At 40.3% G+C, this 21,438-nt stretch overlaps 1 protein-coding gene across 5 annotated transcripts in view; it reads right to left on the bottom strand.

Annotated features, from left to right (window-relative positions):
* The window catches only part of EEA1 (early endosome antigen 1), a 110,300-nt gene that overhangs the window by 60,146 nt on the left and 28,716 nt on the right, over nucleotides 1–21,438 (bottom strand). For 2 of the 5 annotated variants that reach the window (XM_075600427.1, XM_075600429.1), the window contains 8 exons: nucleotides 19,284–19,411; nucleotides 15,142–15,196; nucleotides 14,871–14,936; nucleotides 13,947–13,986; nucleotides 9,204–9,317; nucleotides 9,001–9,122; nucleotides 7,495–7,650; nucleotides 4,728–4,742 (listed from right to left, as the gene is read on the bottom strand). In XM_075600427.1, the coding sequence (XP_075456542.1) occupies nucleotides 4,728–4,742; nucleotides 7,495–7,650; nucleotides 9,001–9,122; nucleotides 9,204–9,317; nucleotides 13,947–13,986; nucleotides 14,871–14,936; nucleotides 15,142–15,196; nucleotides 19,284–19,411 (696 nt within the window). Of the gene's footprint in view, nucleotides 1–4,727; nucleotides 4,743–7,494; nucleotides 7,651–9,000; nucleotides 9,123–9,203; nucleotides 9,318–13,946; nucleotides 13,987–14,870; nucleotides 14,937–15,141; nucleotides 15,197–19,283; nucleotides 19,412–21,438 lie in introns of those variants that run through there. The other 3 variants (XM_075600428.1, XM_075600430.1, XM_075600431.1) reach the window with 2 other exon arrangements.

The raw sequence follows: 21,438 nt of genomic DNA, 5'->3' as shown, positions 1-21,438 counted from the left end.
GGACCTGGGAACCTTGCAGTCATTGAGTCGACCATGAACTCCTCTGTATACCAAAGTATTCCAGAGTCAAATGTGAGGCCATCTGTCAGACAGCTAAAGCTTGGCCGAAATTGGGTCATGCAAACGAAAACAATCAAGGTGCTGCAATGGCCCAGTCAAAGTCCAGACCTCAACCCGATTGAAATGCTGTGGCTGAACCTTAAGAGAAATGTGCATAAACAAATGCCCACAAACCTCAATGAGCTGAAGCAACGGTGTAAAGAAGAGTGGGCCAAAATTCCTCCACAACGATGTGAGAGACTGATAAAGTCATACAGAAAACGATTACTTCAAGTTATTGCTGCAAAAGGTGGTTCTACAAGCTATTGAATCATAAGGTGTACTTAGTTTTTCACACATGGGTTCTCCATTTTGGATTTATTTTTGTTAAATAAATCATGACACGGTGTAATATGTCATGTGTTGTTGTTCATCTGAGGTTGTTTTACCTAATTTTTAGACCTGCTAAGGAACAGATGATTGTTATTATGTCCTGATGTGTAAAACCATAGAATTCAAAGAGGGTGTACTTTCTTTTTCACACAACTGTATGTCCCGCCAAACCTCCCTCCAAATAGATTTGGGAGGTGCCTGTGCTGAATGACAAGATTGTGAGTTCTAATCCTGTTGGATCTGACACTGGTACCCCTTTCATCACAAGGGCCTTTCAACTGATTGTGCACCCCAGCTTTAGACCAAACTATTTCAGCTGCGTCCCCTCTCACCTCTTTTGCCAGGGTCTTGTGACGTCATGGCAACGGCATCAAATGACCCCGCGGTGTCATTTGACACCATATTGCCATGACGACGCCTCACACCAAGCCTCGGAATCCTGGTAAGTGAAGTTGCAGAGACCTCACGCGATCCCCGGGCATTTAATTTAAATGCCTTGGGGAAGAGAGTGGGGCCTCTGCAATCGCCCCGTAGCCCCCAGAAAAATATCGGGCGTCCCCCAGTTTAAAGCAGGTGTAAAGCAGGGGTGTGCGGCAGTTACAGAGGTACCGCGCTCCCCTCCAAGGCACTTAAATTAAATGTCGGGGACCACGCGAGGCCTCTGTAACTAACTTACCTAGGCCTCCAGCAACTCGTTGTCATGGTAACCCGGAATCAAATGCCACTGTGTTGCCATGGCAACGTGACATCATATAACCCCCAAGTCATGGAAGACTAGGCCATTTACACCTTTTTACCAGGCTCATGCATTAAGCAAAACCTCTCTCTCTCCTCTCTCTCTCCAAAGGGTGGGAATTCACTTGGTGCTTAGAATCTTAGAAAACTTTGAGAGACCTTGGAAAACACTGGAAAACACTATCTAATGAGCGCAAGGGGTTAGAATACCTCTGACTTTCATTAAAAAAAATACTATAAATTTACCAAATTCGGAGTTATTTCGATTCCTCCAGGTCAGGGCATTCTACAACAAATTTCCCGTTCGCCCCGCACGAACTAATTTTGAACAGCTGTGTTCAATTCCAACGGACACAAGGGGACTGACTTCTCGAATGTACAGGGAGGTGGTCTGTCCGGCTCAAATAGATAGCCCCCGCCTACGATACATGCGACAATGGGAGACAGAGCTAGGGGATACTTTAGAGGACGAAGAATGGGACTACATATTGCAAGCTGCAGCGAAAAGCTCAATATGTGTTGTGTTAAAGGAGAACGCATATAAGGTCCTTATGCGGTGGTACCATACCCCAGCTAAATTATCTAAATTTGTCAGGGGTTATTCGCCGCTCTGCCCTAAACAGTGCGGGGAATTAGCTGACCTTAAACACATGCTGTGGTCTTGCCCAAGGGTGGTCCCGATTTGGGAAAAAATCCGAGATTGGCTGCAAGAGATTCTCGACTTAGAGATCCCCCTGGACCCGTGGCTGTTCCTTTTGGGCAGGCGGCCCCAGGACATGTCTAGAACGACACACAAACTGGTCATGCACTTTGCGACCGCCACCCGTTGTGAGACTGCAGCATTGTGGAAGCAGAATGAGATCCCTATTATCCCCAAAATTAGGAACAGAATTTGGCATGTTTGCCAGATGGAACAGTTGACGAGTTGGGTCAACGACTCTGGCACAACATTTTTAAAAGTATGGGACCCATGGCTGGAACAAACCAACATCCCTGGACTGGACGCCACCTCTATCTTGCATTAATAAGAATAGATGCGTTCTCCTTGGACACGACAGACCGGATACAGACATAGTGACTCGCTAGTCAGCGCCACCCTACGATTATACTGCGAAACAGATTCGTGCATAAGAATAATTAATTAATCTCTTGAAGACCGCTCGGACCCTCCTCCAGAGCTACGCAGGATCCCCTCCCCCCTCTCCCCCCACCACTGTTGTATCCCCCCCTCCCCAGTCTTGTGAGTCGAGTATGTCTTGTCTTGTTTTCATGTATGTGGTTCGTCTAGTGCTGTTAATGTCGACAGCTGTTCAATATAAAAATGTGGTTGGTTGGTAATGTACGACTATGGGTGGTGAGTTTCTGTATATCTGCTTTCCACAAATAAAAATGAAAGTTGAAAAAAAAAAAAAAAATACTATAGCCCAATCCAAAGCGTGAGAAATTTCTCCGCCGCCAATCAGAGACAAGCTTGTAGACACAACAGGGTTACCTGGAAATCTGAATGAAACAAGGGGCATGGGCAATTTGGCACCTCTGGCCCAGGCTCCCTCAATGCCACCTGCGGTGACAGAATCCTGCCAGTCTGGTGGGATCAATGGAAATGCAAAGGGCGTCCATTGATTTGAGGACGTGAATACATGTCCTACCCTCCTGTCCAAATGGTCGACACCTCAGACACATCTTCTATGGCTTTCATCTCCACCGTATGAGTAGACACAGTGGCACCCAAGTTGGAAGCCCACTGGCTCACTCAGAACACTGGCTCTGAACGTCCAAGCTCATCTCTGTGCACAAACAGATATGTTTCATAACACACTGTTCCACAAAAACTATACACTTTAAAAATATCCTAAGTCTTTTGGTTATGAGAAATAGAATAAGAAGCTGCACGTTATTTCTTACTAGCCATATTCCCCACACTCGATACAATAAACTTAAGACTGGAATTTTAAAAGTCCCTTCACAACCTTGCAGATTGTTGGAGCACCTCAGAACCCCTATACAAATTCTGGGTGACCTGGGCATTTACTGGGTATCACAATTAACCTAGGGACCCCTAGACTGTTTCAGGGACACAGCACATTCCTATGCCCTATTTACCTTTCTGGGCTGTGCTGAAGCAGGGACCCCTAGTGGCGAGTCGCGCAAGCGTTTTCAAGGGGAGATATTACCGAGACAATGTGTCTACATGCAGCCAGGCATCCTACCTGATTCCTGGGTACATTTTTAGGGGAAGCAGCAACTCTGGGCCCTGACTAGATAGACAATCTGACAACACTTTCACTGCACCCCTGGTCTAAAATATATATTTTAGGATGTGTGGCTCATTTAAATATACTTTGTATAGACATAAGCATATCTCCCAGGGTACCTGAAGTATGTTTCTTTTTCAGCACAAGCATCTCTCCCTAATCTATTTGAAGGGAGGTTTGAGGGGACATATATACAACTGGAGATACTATAAAAAGTTAGGAACTCTTCCTCTTCCTCCAGTTAACACCATCGTTAGGTCATTTTGCTACTAAAGCGAGTACAAAATCAGACGATTTGTCACTTTTTTTTTAAAGATGCAGTTTAGAAAATGAGATTTGCAACAGAGAATACTGTTTTTTCACACATTTCATACCGCGACTTCTGAACATGCCAAAACTTGCGATATGGCAATGACAACTTTAGAGCTACTAGAATAGGCCCCTTAGTGTGTGGTTCCTCGACAGACTCGGGAGCCAACAATATTGCCTGGGACAGTGAAATCGAACTGAAAAATATATAGAAGCAAGTAACACTTTCCAATCCTGGTTGGTTGAGATGATCCTTCATGAGTAACCGACAGCATGGGAAAGGGGCAGAGCGGTCTTGTCATAGGTAAGCTGTGAGGCGTCTGTGTGGGTATGAGGTGGGGGAAGGGGTGTGTGTGGTCATTGGGAGGTTTCCTACAAGGTTCATATTTACTGTATATCATGGAGAGAATGAGTTTTTTTTCTATGTACAGTATATGTAGACAAGCAATTCATATGGTGTTATGCATAACTTGTGGTGGACGAATTACTTTTTCCTTGACTGGAATTTTTCAACCCCGAATAGTGCCAATATGAAAGTTCTCTGCTATATTTTTTTACATTTTAACACACAAGCATTAAAATCACAAGTCTCCTGTTTTAAAACGTACAAAATAAATAAATAAACTTTACAACTGGTATTATAACCAGCAAAATCTTTAATTCAGTATAGAAAACATCAAATACTAAACCTCAGTCAGATTTAACAAGTGAATGAACATGCAACCCCCATCATCGCAGTGACCAAAAACACACATTATAATAATGTTTTAACTGCTTGCAGCGTGTATGTTTTTAAGATCAAAGTACCTTCACCAGAAAAATCTATTTAGGCGTTCATGATCTACGAGTGAGAATTCATGTTACAAATAACCATTAAGCTATTTGGCAAGTGATTCATCTGTTGGGTTAGTGAACTCTGAGTCATTTCCATATTCCAGGGTCGTTGTGTGTGACAGATTACAATGCAATGAGGGAAAGTCTTTTTAAATACATTACCTTGAATGTGAATGTCTCCATGAGTGAGCAGACAAAAAAAATAGAATGACAGATGATGGATGCAAGGTGAAAACAAGCAAATGTTACTGTATACAATCGGCTACTATTCATTACAATTTCCCGTTAACAGCATTCCAGTTTGAGTCTATCAAATGTTAAAAACTGCTCTCTAATCATGTATCAAAAGATTAAGTAAGCAACCCAACAAGCCATTGAATCTGGAGATATTATCTTGCCCCATACTGTATTTGGCTTTTTAGGATCACGGGGTGGGGGTTAGGAAGGGATGAAGACTCCTTGCACTTTGCTGGCCAACCAATACCAGCTGTGTTATTATAATATGTCATAAGAACCTGTAGGTTTGAATTACTCAATTAAATCACAGGCTTGTCTGCAAAGAATTTGCCACGCTTGGTTACCCGAGGAGTGCAAAATGACATTTTTTTTCATTATATTCTGACAATAGGGGTCTCATCAAAAATGTATCTATTGATGGAATAATACACATACGCTCATTGTACTATCCCCCATTCCCCCAAATACAGCTATTAAAATGCTGTTATCTAGCTCCTTAAGAGTATAATCATCAGTGTTACTGGTATAGTTTAGAGGCCATTGAAGTGAACGGCCATTAATAACAATTGGTATCAATTTCAATTAACTTATCCATAGGTCTTTTATGAATTTTATATTCTTTCTTCCCACGAAGCTAAGCTTCGCTGTATAAGCTAAGCACATATTTGTATTAGTAGTAAAATTAAAATAGCGTTTGAACCTTGCATTGCTGCTTCACATCTGTCTATACTTGCATTAAACCTTTACTGCCACATAAGTATGTTACTACAAAAACTGTAGACATTCATTCATATTTAATAAAGTGTTACATAGAGTTGATTTTGCTGTGCTTGAAATAAACAGAAGGCTAACATATCTATAACAGAGACTTGCGAGCATCGGGATATTCTAGCTATTCACGACCAAAAGTCATGTAGAAAAGGTTGACGTCCTCTGGCGCAAGGATCCAGCTAGATAATTCGAAGAAACACAGGAGAAAAAGAAAAAAAATCCACTGATAACACTCATTTATAAATTAGTCTCTCATATATATACAGTAAGTATGAGACTTGCACTTACATGTGCATCTTGAAACACTTTCAATAAAGTACATCAGTACTTTTGGTCCATTTTGTTTAACCCTTTAGTTAGAAAACAGATGAAAAAAAATGCCATAGCAGAATACCATTTTATTAAAACATTACGAATAAAATTGTGCAGATTTCCCCCTCACAAATGCCTACATTGAGTTGTATGCATGTTAAATACAAGGCTTTCCAGCACAGTCGACAGTCTCCGTTCCTCTCCTTGGTGGTTGGTATTACCAGAGACTTGAACCAGACAGAATTCATCTTCTGGCCTCCGCAGGGTATCAAAGTACAAAAAGCGAAACGCATTGGGTTGTCCTACACGAGCCACCGTAGGAACTCTCAGCAGAACCACAGATGCACGTGCCCAACCCTCAAGATGCTCACTGCACCAAAGCGTCATTCATGTAATCTAAGAACTACACACCTTCGGAGAAGACCGCTACCCACCTGGCTAGTCCATGAACACCAGCTATCGAGGATCAGGTGAAGGGAGTCTTACCATTCCCGTCAGAGCGTGGTGGACGTTGATACCCCGCGGAGGACAGCAGCTGAATTCTGTCTGGTTCAAGTCTCTGGTAATACCAACCACCAAGGGGAGAGGAATGGAAACCGTCCTCTGTGCTGGAAAGCCTTGTAGTCAACATGCATACGACTCAAGTTAGGTTTTGTGAGTGGTAAATCTGCACAGTTTTATTCAGAATGTTTTAATAAAATGGTATTATGCTACAGCATTTTTTTGTAATCTGTTTTCTAACTAAAGGGTTCAACAAGATAAACCAAAAGAGGGATGTTCTTTATTGAAGGTTTTTCAAGATGCACATGTAAGTGCTAGTCTCACACTTATATATATGAGAGACTAATTTATAAAATAAAGTTATATCAGTGAATTTTTCTCTGTCTTTCTCCTGTGTTTCTTCTAATTATCTCGCTGCATCCATGCGTCAGAGGACATCAACCTCTTCTACACAGTTTATTCTGAAGGATTTGGAAACCCCCTCCTACAGACTAGGACTAGGACATTGATTTTCCAGGATCCTACCTTCCCTCAGCTATGCTCTAGAATAGGGCCCCTGTTTGATGGTCAATCTAACCCCTTGCTAAACAGGTTGCAGTGAATGCAGTGTGAATGGTTAGTTTAACAGTATTCAAATTACTGTGTAACAATTAAAGAGGTATGTACTAGTGGCTTTTATGGTCCATCAGTACAGAAAGTTCTCTTCAAAACTGCAGTGATATTACTGTGCATTAACGAATAGTCTGTCAGGTAACAAAACACACAAGCCAAGCTACAGCAACGACAAGAATGGAGATGTAACATGGAAAAAGAATACAGCAGAAATCAACATACATATTTCATTTGTTGAATCACGATCACAAAATGCTATTTTATTTGCAGTAAGCCAATGATAACTCCGCACCAAAGTGCCCTGCTACATTAAAAATAAGGTTCAACTAGCTAGTGGGGAAATAACATCAGCCTTTATTGTAGTAAATATGCACGACTAATGAGCATGTACTAAAACCATAATATTGTGAAAGTACTGATTTTGCACTCTTGCAAAGTTTGCTTTGTTTGTGGCAGATCGTTTTTCAGACACTTGCTTTAAGCATGGTTTGGTTACCTCCGAGTTAGCGTTGTGCATCTGCAGCTGTTTGCACTCATCTTTCAGCATCTCCGATTCTTTCTCACGTTCCCGAGTGGCTTTGTCCATCAACGTCTGAACCTGGACAAGCTCTTTCTTCAGAACATCAACATCTTCAATTCCAGGTCGCTGAAGCTGTGAGGCAGCAAAACTATAACTATACATAAGGCTAGAAAACTTCCCAGAAACTCACTCTCTCCTGACTACGTACAGATCTCTGGTATATTGCTGGTAACTGTTCTAATACTCAAGTTTTCACAGGCAAAGTATAAAAACAGTTACTGCTGTAAATACAGTATGATTACCTATGGCACCAATTACCAAAAAAAATATTCACCTAGTTGTAACCCAGATGAACTTCAAGAGCCATGTTTACTTTAGCATCGTTAAATGGGGCAGTGCCAACTTACTCACAAAAGGGGGTTTGGAAACAAATGAACAATGTTATTGTTTTGTTGGTTTCTTTTGAAAGTAAATGTATTTTTTAAGATGAAGGACTGTATAGGGTAATGTGGGTCAGTTAAGAGTTTCCTCAAACCAGTTTCAGCTCATTCCCTGTAAGAGGACTAGTCGGGTGGGAAGGAAAGGGCTGGGCACTATCACACACGGGGGAGTAGCTGGAAAATTAAACCCCTTTCATGTTTTAACTAATCATGTTTCAATCAAATGTAAAAATAATAAGATGATAATTAAAGTGCAATACCTCAGATTCATGAATACCGCACTTTGTTGAATAAACCCCTTAGGTGCATGATTTTGTATAATAAATACAATGGGAAAAGAATCCAGGTTTAACTGTTTATTTCAAATATGTAATATCTTTGCCTTCACAATTATAGTGATGACATACTAAACCTGGTTCAATGCTCTAGCAGGGCCAGTCAGAAACAACCTACAAATATTCAGTTTGTACACATTAACGTGACTACCAATTCATTGGCTATTTAACAAATGTGGTCTAGCATTCCCCAAGGATTGTATGTGAAACCACTGCATTAAACCAATATTATTTTATGCTTGACAGCATTTGGCTGACCCTTTTATAGTGTAGGACTGCAGTGCTGCCACGTACAAGGTCTGCTGGATCCAACAACATTTCATTATACAACTAGAGGAAGTGCCCTCTTCCAAGAAGTCCACTGGACAGCTTCCTGTCCCACAGCTAGACAGGGACCTCAATGTTACAATTAAGCTAAGCATCAGTTTCCATTTTACCATCTAAAAACAATGCATGTACGTTAGAGATGTCCACCTTCAAAGAGTGTGGGCTCATGGTGCATAGCAGCAATCATATTCTTGGCGCCCATCTCTGGCTCAAATAATGTACAGAAATAAACAGTAGAGTGCTGGTCTCAGCCATATGGTACTGTACGCTACAACTTTGATTCTTATTGATGTATCTAAAGGGATCGCAATGATGTAAAAGGGCCAATAAAAAGAAAGAAATAAATAATGTAATATATGGAAACGTTTAGTCTTAATTACCAGCTCAGTCTTCAAGTCTTCAATCAAAATGGACTTTGAAACTAGCTCCTGTGTTAAGCTCTTCACGTTCTCTTCTGCAGCTGCCAGGTTACCTTTCTCTTCATCATACACTGCTTTTATATCTGTTTTGGTACAAAAAAACAGCAATGAAAAAACAGTGTGTTATTACTGTACTTTGATATCAAACATAAAAAGGCACTTACCCACAAATTCAGTTGCCAGTTGGGCTGCTTTCTGCTCAAACAAGTCTTTCATTTGCTTAATATTAAAATTTTCGGTGTGGGCTTCTTCTAACCGCTGTTCTAAAGACTGAAGTTCTGTCGAGGAAAATAGAAATTTAACAAAAGCTCCTGTTATGTCAACTTCTGCAACACATCAGTTACTCTTAAAGGGGTAATCTCTGCTAGGAACAAACTGAACTAATTCCAGTGACATGTTTACTGGGTCTCATCAGGGTAAAGATATCTTCCCCCCCCCCCCCCCCTTAAATCTGACACCCAAGATTTTTTTTTTTAAGTTACACTTGAGAAGGTTTTGATTCCCTCTGGCTGCTCCTTTCTGTGTGATGTCACTATGTGATCTGCAAGTGCTTGTACAGTCAGAGTCCCCTTTGCCCACCTCCCCTTATCTTTATGTGTTCCCTGATAAGGACTGGGTGGGATAAGGTGAAAGAACACACACTTGACAAACACTTTCCCATTCAGAGACCATACAAATTCAACTGGTCGACTATGTAGGATTGTAGTTTTAAAGCGAAAATTCCTCTAAACAAAAACGAGTTTAATACTTTTCTAACTTACTAAACATCTTTCTTTTAATAGAGAATAAGTAGCTAAAATCCACAAAACATCTCCATCTAGAAAGTGTGATTATTTTGGGGGGCTCTTTTTTTTTTTTTTTTTTATCATTAGCCACGTACCCACAGTAATATCTTTCTTTCCGTTTAGAATTCTGAAACACGCGTCCCAATAAATCTGGTTTATTTAGACAAAAGACTAATTTCAAAAACATAGAAAACATTAATCGGTACTCGGTTCTAAACTAGTTGATACAAATAGCTGGTCAACAGAAACCTATCACTGAATGCCTTGCATTTTTTGATCTCCAAGTGTTCTCATAATGCCACAATCAACTTCCCGCTGAAGGCTCGACAATCTTGTGAAGGAGAAAGGCAAGTCAGTTAGTTACTTTAGCTGTGGGTATGTTCAACTGTTCACGCAATGTCTTTATATATAATGCATAACCCTGTACCTTTAATGTAACCATGTATTTGTCATCATAACTCTGTGCCCAGGACATACTTGAAAACGAGAGGTAACTCTCAATGTATTACTTCCTGGTAAAACATTTTATAATTAAATAGTATTAACCCTTGACACATATATGTCACGTGCTCACAAGTGTGCTGTTCATGACAAATGTGATGGATTGAGGGGAGATATTATTAATTTGAGGGACCTTGTGAGGTGAAGAATACAGCAGCTAGATAGCCGTGTGTATTAACCCTTGTCACATATACAAGTCACGTGCTCACAGGTGTGCCGTTCGTGACAAATGGGCTGAAGTATAAAAATAAAAGATGTTGTGATTTTATGAGCTATGCAAAACACTTCCCTACAGAAAAAACCCCATGAAATCAACAGTACAAGTGGAGCCAGAAGTGTGTTACAGCTGTATGTGTTACTGTGTACGCCACACCTGTTAAAGGGTGTGCCACTTACTCTGCAACTTTGGGCTTCGATCCAGAAGAGGGTGCTAAGCTTCTGCACGACTTGACTCCCAAATAAAAGTTTGCTAAAGCATCAATATATTCTGACTGTCAGAATAACGGAGGAAAATGCATTGACTGAGAACAATGACACAGAGTTTTAAGCAGCTGAACCTGATTCAAATCCACGTGTCAGCTCCATGTGAAATTGGGCAAGTCCCTTTATCTCCCTGTGCCTCAGGCACCAAAAACATAGACTGTAAGCTCATCTGGGCAGTCACTGTGTCTGTTAACATCCTATGTGCTGCGTACCGCGCACTATACTGTAATTGTGACGCGCTTTGAGTCCCATTGAAGAAAAGAGCCATATGAAATAAAGTGATCATCAATCTCCGTATCAGCTTAAACAATGAGGTATGTGGGCTAAGGACAGACATTATACTACACCCAAGACTCAGAAGGCTCACTAACAGCATATTGTTTCTTCTCATTACATATAAATGGAGGAAGGTACAGAGAGAGTAACCTAAACAAGAACCTATTTGCACTCGCTATCTCAAATAAATGGTTAGGAACAATTTAATCCTTGGGTGGAGCCCATACACCATTTACAAATAAATTTAAAACGTTTTATTTAACATCTATGCAAAGACACATAACAATTAGTAGGATAAAAATTGATCAGGGGGTGGGTGGGGATGGAGGGTAACGTATTGGATGCCTCTTATGCACACCTGCAGTGATATCACACAGGTAATCTAATGAAACAAATGAATGGAGTCTGGTCAATATGACACTATATCTATTCCCTCAATGGGACATGTGTGACTCCCTATTGCTCACATGAAGCGTAGGAGCTGTGCGGTGCTAATATAGTCTGGCGCAGCTAGTTACATACAACTGCATGGAGGCGGCTATTGTAGCAGCTAGTTATATACAGCTGCATGAAGACAGCTAGTTTTCCTGCTCCACAGTAGACGGCGATACCAGGCTGTGCCACCTCCCAGGAGAACCGCAAGCTTCCGATCGAGCCCATAGAAGGCTTAATCTGAGACTGGATTGTGTATTGATAATACAGGTTGGCGCAACTAGCTGCATATAGCTGCATGGAGGGGGTCTGTTCCCATGCCTTATAGCAAATTAGGGATCAGGGATTACACCTGCACATACCAAATACACACTGAGTACAAGGCACGTGCCAAAGTGGACAGCATAACTATCCGTTGGTAAACAATATTGCATGGTAGCATTTACAGTATTACCTGATGACTGATAGTTTCTGCACTGTGTCTGTACCCTGTAATGGGTTTGATGTGTTTCCGTATGCCATGTATGCATGAGCAGCAGTAGACACTACATGCTTGCTCCTACGCTTCATGTGAGCAATAGGGAGTCACACATGTCCCATTGAGGGAATAGATATAGTGTCATATTGACCAGACTCCATTCATTTGTTCCATTAGATTACCTGTGTGATATCACTGCAGGTGTGCATAAGAGGCATCCAATACGTTACCCTCCATCCCCACCCACCCCCTGATCAATTTTTATCCTACTAATTGTTATGTGTCTTTGCATAGATGTTAAATAAAACGTTTTAAATTTATTTGTAAATGGTGTATGGGCTCCACCCAAGGATTAAATTGTTCCTAACCATTTATTTGAGATAGCGAGTGCAAATAGGTTCTTGTTTAGGTTACTCTCTCTGTACCTTCCTCCATTTATATGTACTATATTATCCCGTATGCACCCTATTCTCCACACCACACATCACTGATGGAGAGCGGCATTACATTTTGTTATATAGGCTGTGCGGTGCTAATATAGTCTGGCGCAGCTAGTTACATACAACTGCATGGAGGCGGCTATTGTAGCAGCTAGTTATATACAGCTGCATGAAGACAGCTAGTTTTCCTGCTCCACAGTAGACGGCGATACCAGGCTGTGCCACCTCCCAGGAGAACCGCAAGCTTCCGATCGAGCCCATAGAAGGCTTAATCTGAGACTGGATTGTGTATTGATAATACAGGTTGGCGCAACTAGCTGCATATAGCTGCATGGAGGGGGTCTGTTCCCATGCCTTATAGCAAATTAGGGATCAGGGATTACACCTGCACATACCAAATACACACTGAGTACAAGGCACGTGCCAAAGTGGACAGCATAACTATCCGTTGGTAAACAATATTGCATGGTAGCATTTACAGTATTACCTGATGACTGATAGTTTCTGCACTGTGTCTGTACCCTGTAATGGGTTTGATGTGTTTCCGTATGCCATGTATGCATGAGCAGCAGTAGACACTACATGCTTGCTCCTACGCTTCATGTGAGCAATAGGGAGTCACACATGTCCCATTGAGGGAATAGATATAGTGTCATATTGACCAGACTCCATTCATTTGTTCCATTAGATTACCTGTGTGATATCACTGCAGGTGTGCATAAGAGGCATCCAATACGTTACCCTCCATCCCCACCCATCCCCTGATCAATTTTTATCCTACTAATTGTTATGTGTCTTTGCATAGATGTTAAATAAAACGTTTTAAATTTATTTGTAAATGGTGTATGGGCTCCACCCAAGGATTAAATTGTTCCTAACCATTTATTTGAGATAGCGAGTGCAAATAGGTTCTTGTTTAGGTTACTCTCTCTGTACCTTCCTCCATTTATATGTACTATATTATCCCGTATGCACCCTATTCTCCACACCACACATCACTGATGGAGAGCGGCATTACATTTTGTTATATACACATATTCTTCTCATTACACCCTTCTATTGTAGAAAAAACATTGAAGCAACACCTCATGGCTTTAAACAGTATGAAGGAATAAAAAGTTATAATACAATGATTTGCTATCCTTTCAGTCCGTCATACAGCAAACAACAAAACAAACAAACAAACAAACAAACAAACAAAAAAGAACCTGTTTTGTACTAAGAAGGGCAAACATCTTTTATGTTGTCATTCTGTGAATGTCAGGTTATAATAAGAAAATTAGTTTGCTAGTTAACAGAATGTATCCTTGAGGACAACCTCTGTGTCTTAATTTGCACATGCTTTGTGATTAGACCCTGGGATTATTATAGCATACCAACATTACACATGTGACTATACTGACAGTTCCACATTCAAGAGCTCAGTGACCTCAATGTGAGCCACAGTATACAGCAATAACTAATCTCCTGCAACAAGTCAACACTAGAATGTATCATGCAGTAACCCAGCACCTGTAGCAGTGACTGTGGTCATCCCATCTGGAATGGAGTCCTTGAGGGGGAAAAAGAAAGAAAAGAAAAAAGGAATAATCGATTAAAGAGGAACACACATTTAATAAAAACAGTTTATGATTTTATGAGCTGTGCAAAACACTTCTCTAAAGAAAAAAACCCATGAAATGAACAGAATAAGTGGAGTCAGAAGTGTGTTACAGCTGTATGTGTTACTGTATGGCACACCAATCTGTAAAAGGGTTAACGGGTGTGCCACTTACTCTGCAACTTTGGGCTCCGATCCACAAAAGGGTGCTTAGCTTTTGCACGACTTAACTCCCAAATGAACAGGAAATGAGTGGAAGTAAATGTGTGCTAAAGGGTCAGTGTATTCTTATTGTCAGAATAACTGTAAGCATCTAGGACAGGGGTGGTCAACTCCAGTCCTCAAGGGCCACCAACAGGTCAGGTTTTAAAGGATACTGAGCCACCTATGCGGAAGCAGGAATATCCTTAAAACCTGACTTGTTGGTGGCCCCTCAGGACTGGAATTGACCACTACAGATCTAGAATATAGACACGAGGGCTATTTAGAAATGGGGCAAAAAAAATGATTGACATTAGATTGCATTGATAAATACATTGATACGAATGTGGTTACAGGCGATTTATTAAAAGCGGATTTTATCATGGATCAATTTAAACCTTCAATACCAAACAGTGGAATGGGTTACACATTGAAAGGTAGGGTTACCTAAAAAAGGACTGCATACATTTTACATGATGATTACAGGTTAATGCCCGGACACAAATTGGCAAAAAAGTCTTGCTCATAATATTTTGTATTGTTAAAACTACTGTGCTTCATTCAACAATACAATGTTTATTACATCCCGTTATTAGCCTGACACAAGCCGGTTTCAAATATTTTAAAGGAATTACTTGCTTCAGTTGCCCTTGAGTAATTTCTAACTCTTTCTTCAACTCCTCTGCATACCATTTCTCTTCCTAGGACAGATACAAGAAAACCAGGATGAAAAAAAAAAAAGATACAAAAATATGAGAATTTACACCATTCTCTCTTCTTCTTGCTCCACACTTGTTTACTGACCAACTGTAACTGTACAAAAGTGCAGAAATATGTTCAAAATTAAAAGTTGCACAACAATGACTTATTTCGAAGGACATAAGAAAAAAAAATAGACGTTCTAACCTTAAGTGAAGCTTGCAAGTCTTGGATTTCTTTTTGTAACAAAAGCACTTCATCTCTGTGTGCAAAAAAATACATAAACAATTTGATTTTAGAGTAAGATTTCTACAGAAAACCAAATGTTAGGTGCACCCGCCTCAGACTTGGAAGGAACAAACTTTTAAAAGGGAAATCTCCAGTAAAGCCCCATACGGATTACCTCGTAATCCGCAGGCAGGCTATGCTTGTTAGCAGGCAGGCAGACTATGATTGTTATCTGAAAAATATATAAGTTTGCTTGTTTCTTAATAAAAAAATATTTCCTTCATCCCAGTGCAAGTCCGTTGAAGTTTTAGAGCTCTTCTGAATTGTCAGAGTATGATTTTCCATGTTGGCCAAACTGGAAATCTCAAATTCAGATTAGGTACTATATGGATCAGACACATTACCTGGAAACAAGAAGCATTGTAAAATGTAATTAGAGCACATGCATTGCACTCATTTGGCTAAGCACATTGTAACAATTTTAATGACAATATAACAAGGTCCCCATCTGAATGAGAAAAAAATACCACCCTCGACAGATCCTCTTCTGTCAATGCATCAGCCTGGAGAAAAGGGACACGTATATTGAACAGTAGTATCCATAATCCCATCTACCGCAGTGACATCACATAACAGAGAGAAGATACATGAAGTCTAACTTCTCCCAAGATTCAGCTTGCTTTGTTCGTAGCCTAAACTTACTCCGAAATACTGACACGTTTCGGAGTGGTTTTTTAAGGTCCAAATCGCATGACTAATTTTGGATCGGTCATTGAGACGATTACGGATAGAAACATCTTTATAAAAGGATCAATGGAATATGCATGGCAATACAATGGCGCTATTCTACTAATTTCCCGAATGACTCACAGGCTGGCGAGCAGCACTCTAGTCCTGGTTTTCTTTGACATTCCATATTAAAAAAATGTAAAAGAGAAGGAAAGATAACTCTGTCTGGAACAGAGGAGTTCCCAGGGAAAAGAATGGCCAACCACACTAAAGACCTTCTTTCCTGCTGTTCAGCAAGGTCAAAAAATCGACATGTTGCATTTGTAACTTAAAACATTGAGTAACCCCCATTTCAAAGGGGTCTGTTTATCAAGTCTTCGAGTTCTAGTGGTACAATAAAACAAACAAAAAACAATTATACTTCTCTCAGGACAAAATTCCCATGTGTTTTTATTCTCTTATTTTTACTTATTCGTCAATTCAAATATTTTGTAATTACTGTCACAGTTTAGCAGATGACAACAGGAATCAATAATGAATTATGGATAGTCCACAGATTATTTTTGCTTGCTTAAAATGTAGCCCTTGAAGTGCTTGACTCATGTAGCCAGTATACCGCTTTTCCAATATGAATCCCCCATGTTTGTAGCATGTGCGCATACACATAAATGACAATAGCCACGGCTTGTTTCTATACAGTCAGATTTGGTCATCTTTGTTGGTATGCCTATTGTAAATTGATATTACTACGCAAAATAAGGGTACGGGGGGCCCACCTTCCATGGGTTACACCTGACCTTATAGCACTCTACCAGTTCAGGGATGCCTTGTGGAAAAGCTACAAAGTAACTGGCACTACCAAGGATCTCAATCACTACAGATGCCTGCGGAACGTGTGCACAAGGCAAACAAGGCATGCAAAAGCACAATATTACTCTGACAATCTCCTCCAGAATACATCAAACCCAGCTAATTTCTGGAAGGTTATCAACAATATATTCCAGCCTCCTAACCATCAACAACCAAGTAATATCACTAAGGGGGATATTACTCTGACAAACCCCACTGACATTGCAAATGCATTCAATGATTACTTTGTGGGGTGTGCCACTAACTTATTAGCGAAACGCAGCACAAACCCCAAACCTGAATCTCATCCTGGGAGTACCCCTATAGTCCCACCCCCTCCCAACACTGCCCACAATTTTCAATTTAGCCCAGTATCTGAAGAGGAGATTACACAAGCGCTCCTCAAACTAAAACTAAGCAGCCAATGTGGACCCGACTTACTACAATCTAGGTTCCTACGACTTGGTGCCCCAGCCATTGCCAAACCAATTGCGTCCATAGTCAACTCTATCCTGTCTGCAGGCCATATCCCTAAGACCTGGAAAACTGCCAGAGTTGTCCCAATCTTCAAAAGTGGGGACAAAAACACTGTCTCAAACTACAGGCCAATCTCACTTCTCCCAATTCTATCCAAAGTTATGGAAAAATGTGTCCACTCCCAATTAAGCGAGTTCTACACCAAGAGAAATTTCCCTAGCCAATTCCAGTCTGGGTTTCGTCCCAAACACTCCACCGTAACTACCCTGCTAAAAGTTTGCAATGAAATCCAGTGTGGAATGGAACGGGGACAACTCACTGGTGCAGTATTCCTAGATTTTGCAAAGGCTTTTGACACAGTTGATCATGCTATCCTGCTTAACAAACTCCAGAGCTCTGGAATAGGGAAACATGCTTTAAACTGGTTTCAGTCCTACCTATCAGGAAGATCCCAACATGTGTCCATCTCAGGCTCTAACTCCAACCCCCTGGATATCACCTGTGGTGTCCCGCAAGGCTCTGTTCTGGGGCCCCTACTTTTCTCAGTGTTCATTAATGATCTTCCCACAGCTTGTAAGGAAGCCTCAATACACATGTATGCAGATGACACAATCCTGTATGCACACAGCCATAGCCTCTCTGACCTTCAACACATACTTCAGTCTGACTTTTTGAGACTCGAAAACTGGATTTCCCAAAACAAACTGTTTTTAAACACTGACAAGACTGTAACAATGGTATTTGGGACCAAGACTAAATTTGTAAAGCTTCCAGTGACTGAGCTCCTGATTAGAACCAACGCTAAAACCACCCTAACACCTGTCACTAGTTTTAAATACCTGGGCTTATGGTTTGACTCCCACTTAACATTCGGGATGCACATTGATACCCTGACAACCAAGACCTATGCCAAACTAGGGGTACTTTACAGGAACAAATCCTCCCTAAGTCTCCTGGTCAGAAAGCGTATTGCACAGCAGATGCTAATGCCAATTATTGACTATGGAGACATAGTATATGGCTCGTCTCCTCAAACCCACCTTAGCAAACTTGACACCCTCTACAATTCAATTTGTCGTTTTGTTCTCCAATGCAACTACAACACACATCACTGCGAAATGCTCAAAGAACTAGATTGGTCATCACTAGAGTCTAGGCGCAAAGTTCACCTTTCCTGTCTCACCCTCAAATACTTTCTGGGCAAGCTACCCAGCTACCTGAACAAGCTCCTCACCCCTACCACATGCAGTACCTATCACCTGAGATCAGACTCCAAAAGACTATTCATGGTCCCAAGACTCAACAAAGTATCCGGACGTTCCTCCTTCTCCTTCCGTGCACCCCAAAACTGGAACAACCTACCAGAGACTCTCATATCCACCACCAGCTTAAGTTCTTTCAAATCTAAGGCTGTCTCACACTTTAATCTGGTCTGTAACTGTTTCATACGCTCATAATATATATTTTCTTTAACTGTGCATGCAATGTCTTGTATATAAATGTATACCTTGTTCATTTATGTAACTGTATTTGTAACCATGTATTATTTGTTTTACTCTGTGCCCAGGACATACTTGAAAACGAGAGGTAACTCTCAATGTATTACTTCCTGGTAAAATATTTTATAAATAAATAAAATAAATAAATAAATAATATAACCCTTTACCTGACTACCTCACAGTTTGACAGTGAGGTTTTTAATTTAGCAAGAGAGATAAAGACGTGCATATTTCTTCCAAAACCAACTATTGCCTTCCTACCAAAAAAAAAAGTTAATACTGTATATATATATATATTTTTTTTAATCGTTTATAATAGTGGGTTTCTCAGTCTACAGTGGTGAATGGGTAGTTAGAATGCAAATATGACTTTATAGAAACTTGTTGCATGCCTACTTTACTGATACTAAAAGATTAGTAAAAAACTGTTTTTGATAGAGGGCATGCTCACTACAGCATCAAAAAAACTATACAAAACCATGTACATAAGGTTAAAAAAATAATAATCTGGAATAACAGCTTTATAACAAATACGTGTTTGCAGGGGTCTACAGAAGAGGTTCTCACCTGATTGGAAACAGGTTGGCTTCCCCTCCATGAGCAGGGTCCTTTCCCGCCTCATGAGACGCTTCATAGTGCATGAAAAGTTCTTCAGCCGTTACATGGGATTTCATGCAAAGGGGGCAGATGAAGCCCTAAAAGAGGAAAATGCATGTCAGCTAGGACTAGATTTCTTCCATTAGCCTTAAAGCATTCTGCTTACACTGCTGAAAACTATACCCAAGGCTGAAATAAATCAGAAACGTAAAGCCACACACAATCCCGCAGAAGAAATGTAGCCATCACCACCACCCTTTAAAAATGCTGAGTTTTTAAAGGTTTTTCACAGTAACACAGACAGATGTTTCCTATCCAATAATACAATACAATATCAGCATTCATCAGGATCCAAATAAAATCATCTGATACCTTTCATTCATAGGTCCTTATATATCTATATATATATATATATACACACACACACACACATTTTTATATAATACGAATATATATATTTTCCAAATATTAAAAGAAAGGTAATGAGCCTCGCTGAATGCTAACAAAAGTTCCAAAACATTATTTGACGCAAAACAATGTATCATTAATTTAAAAATAATTCAAAAGTGGAAAAAATTCAAAAGTGGATGGAATTATTAGCCAGAAACCGTAGGTCAGCGGTTTCAATATTTTGTAATAATTGATGGTTCCATTAAAATCCAATTAAACACAAAACTGTAAAAAGGTTAATTCACAAAAAAAAAAGTGTAACATTGCATAGGACTACTAAAAAACACAACACAAAATACAAAATGAGAGTTTGCAAGTTCTGTGCAAAACTCTACTATATTTATGCAGTCTCTGATTTTCTGTATTTAATATATTTTGAAACTATACAAGTTGCTTATTTTTAAGAGACACTCAATTACATCATATTTATAATTTCCAAATTTCCCAAGCGCCTTTTAAAGAGAGAGATTTAACAAACAAAAAAAACAAGAAGGACCAAATGTGTCATGATGTGTTTATTTGTATGAATTTTATTCTCCACACTTACCTGGAGAAATCCAAAATTCATTAAAATAAAAAAAGCCAGAATTCCTCGCCAGAAAAGCCAGGAAGTCAAAGCTCCACATCAGTGCAATTAATATGACATAATTTGCGGATCTAAACTTGGACACCCAATTGGAAGCTGCAATCTCACCTCACGATGTCACGACTTTCTATTGGCCGCCAGAGTAAGACTGACTCAGGTGGGCTTAATACGCAATTGCTATTGGCTCTTAAAAAAATGGCAGACACATTGTGATTCGATACCCTGGACTAGCTAAAGTTCTTCTTATAGATATAATAATGAACAGAAAACTCATACACAGGAACAAACACATCCCTTCCACCCCCCCATCTCTATCCAATGTGAACATTATTCATGCTTCATTACCCAACTATGGTGGAGACTCACTAACGTCCGAATGCAGGAATGCAATATCGGGGGCTAGTGATTCCTGTGTATGACCCACTAGTCTTCTCAGTTCCAGGTAATGCTTTCGTCCCCTTAACCACCTGCTTCAAAAACACACACACACACACCTTGCCCATATCCTGAATTTACTCTGGCATCATAGTGACTAGGATCTTGCTTTCCTGAGCTCGAAATCTCATACATTCCAACAGTGCATTTTTAAAATCAATTCTATTTGTCGCCACCTTACTTGCGCACCAAATTTTTTTCCAAATAGGCAAAAGTCAACAAGTCTATTAAGAGTTCAGAAAGGAGATTGCGCATCTCAAACACCGCAACTTTCTATGTGACATTCACGAGTCAGGCAGAATCTACAAGTGGACCCAACAGTATCAGACTACAACAGAGGGAAGAGACTGTATCAGAGGAACCCTCGGACTGCTAGAGACAATAAACATTCATCGGACAATGACCACTCTAGTGATTAGTCTTTTTAGACAGAGGTCGTCCACCCACCAGCGATCAAATAAGGTACGATGTAGAGCGAGACGACACAGCAAGGAGCGGCCGGCCTAAGCGACCACAGGTTGCCACCAGACCACGCATAAGGAAGAATATCAAGTGGTAAATATGTCAAGTCATCCATTTACATCAGAGACTAACATGTTACTAAAAGGACTTTCCTATGCCCCAACTAACACTGTTGATTTATTTGAACTGGAT

This window comes from Ascaphus truei, chromosome 5 (genome assembly GCF_040206685.1).
Source record: "Ascaphus truei isolate aAscTru1 chromosome 5, aAscTru1.hap1, whole genome shotgun sequence".
Classification (NCBI taxonomy): Eukaryota; Metazoa; Chordata; class Amphibia; order Anura; family Ascaphidae; genus Ascaphus; species Ascaphus truei.
Note: the sequence above shows the minus strand (reverse complement) of the source record. Positions and strands in the feature narration are given on the sequence as shown.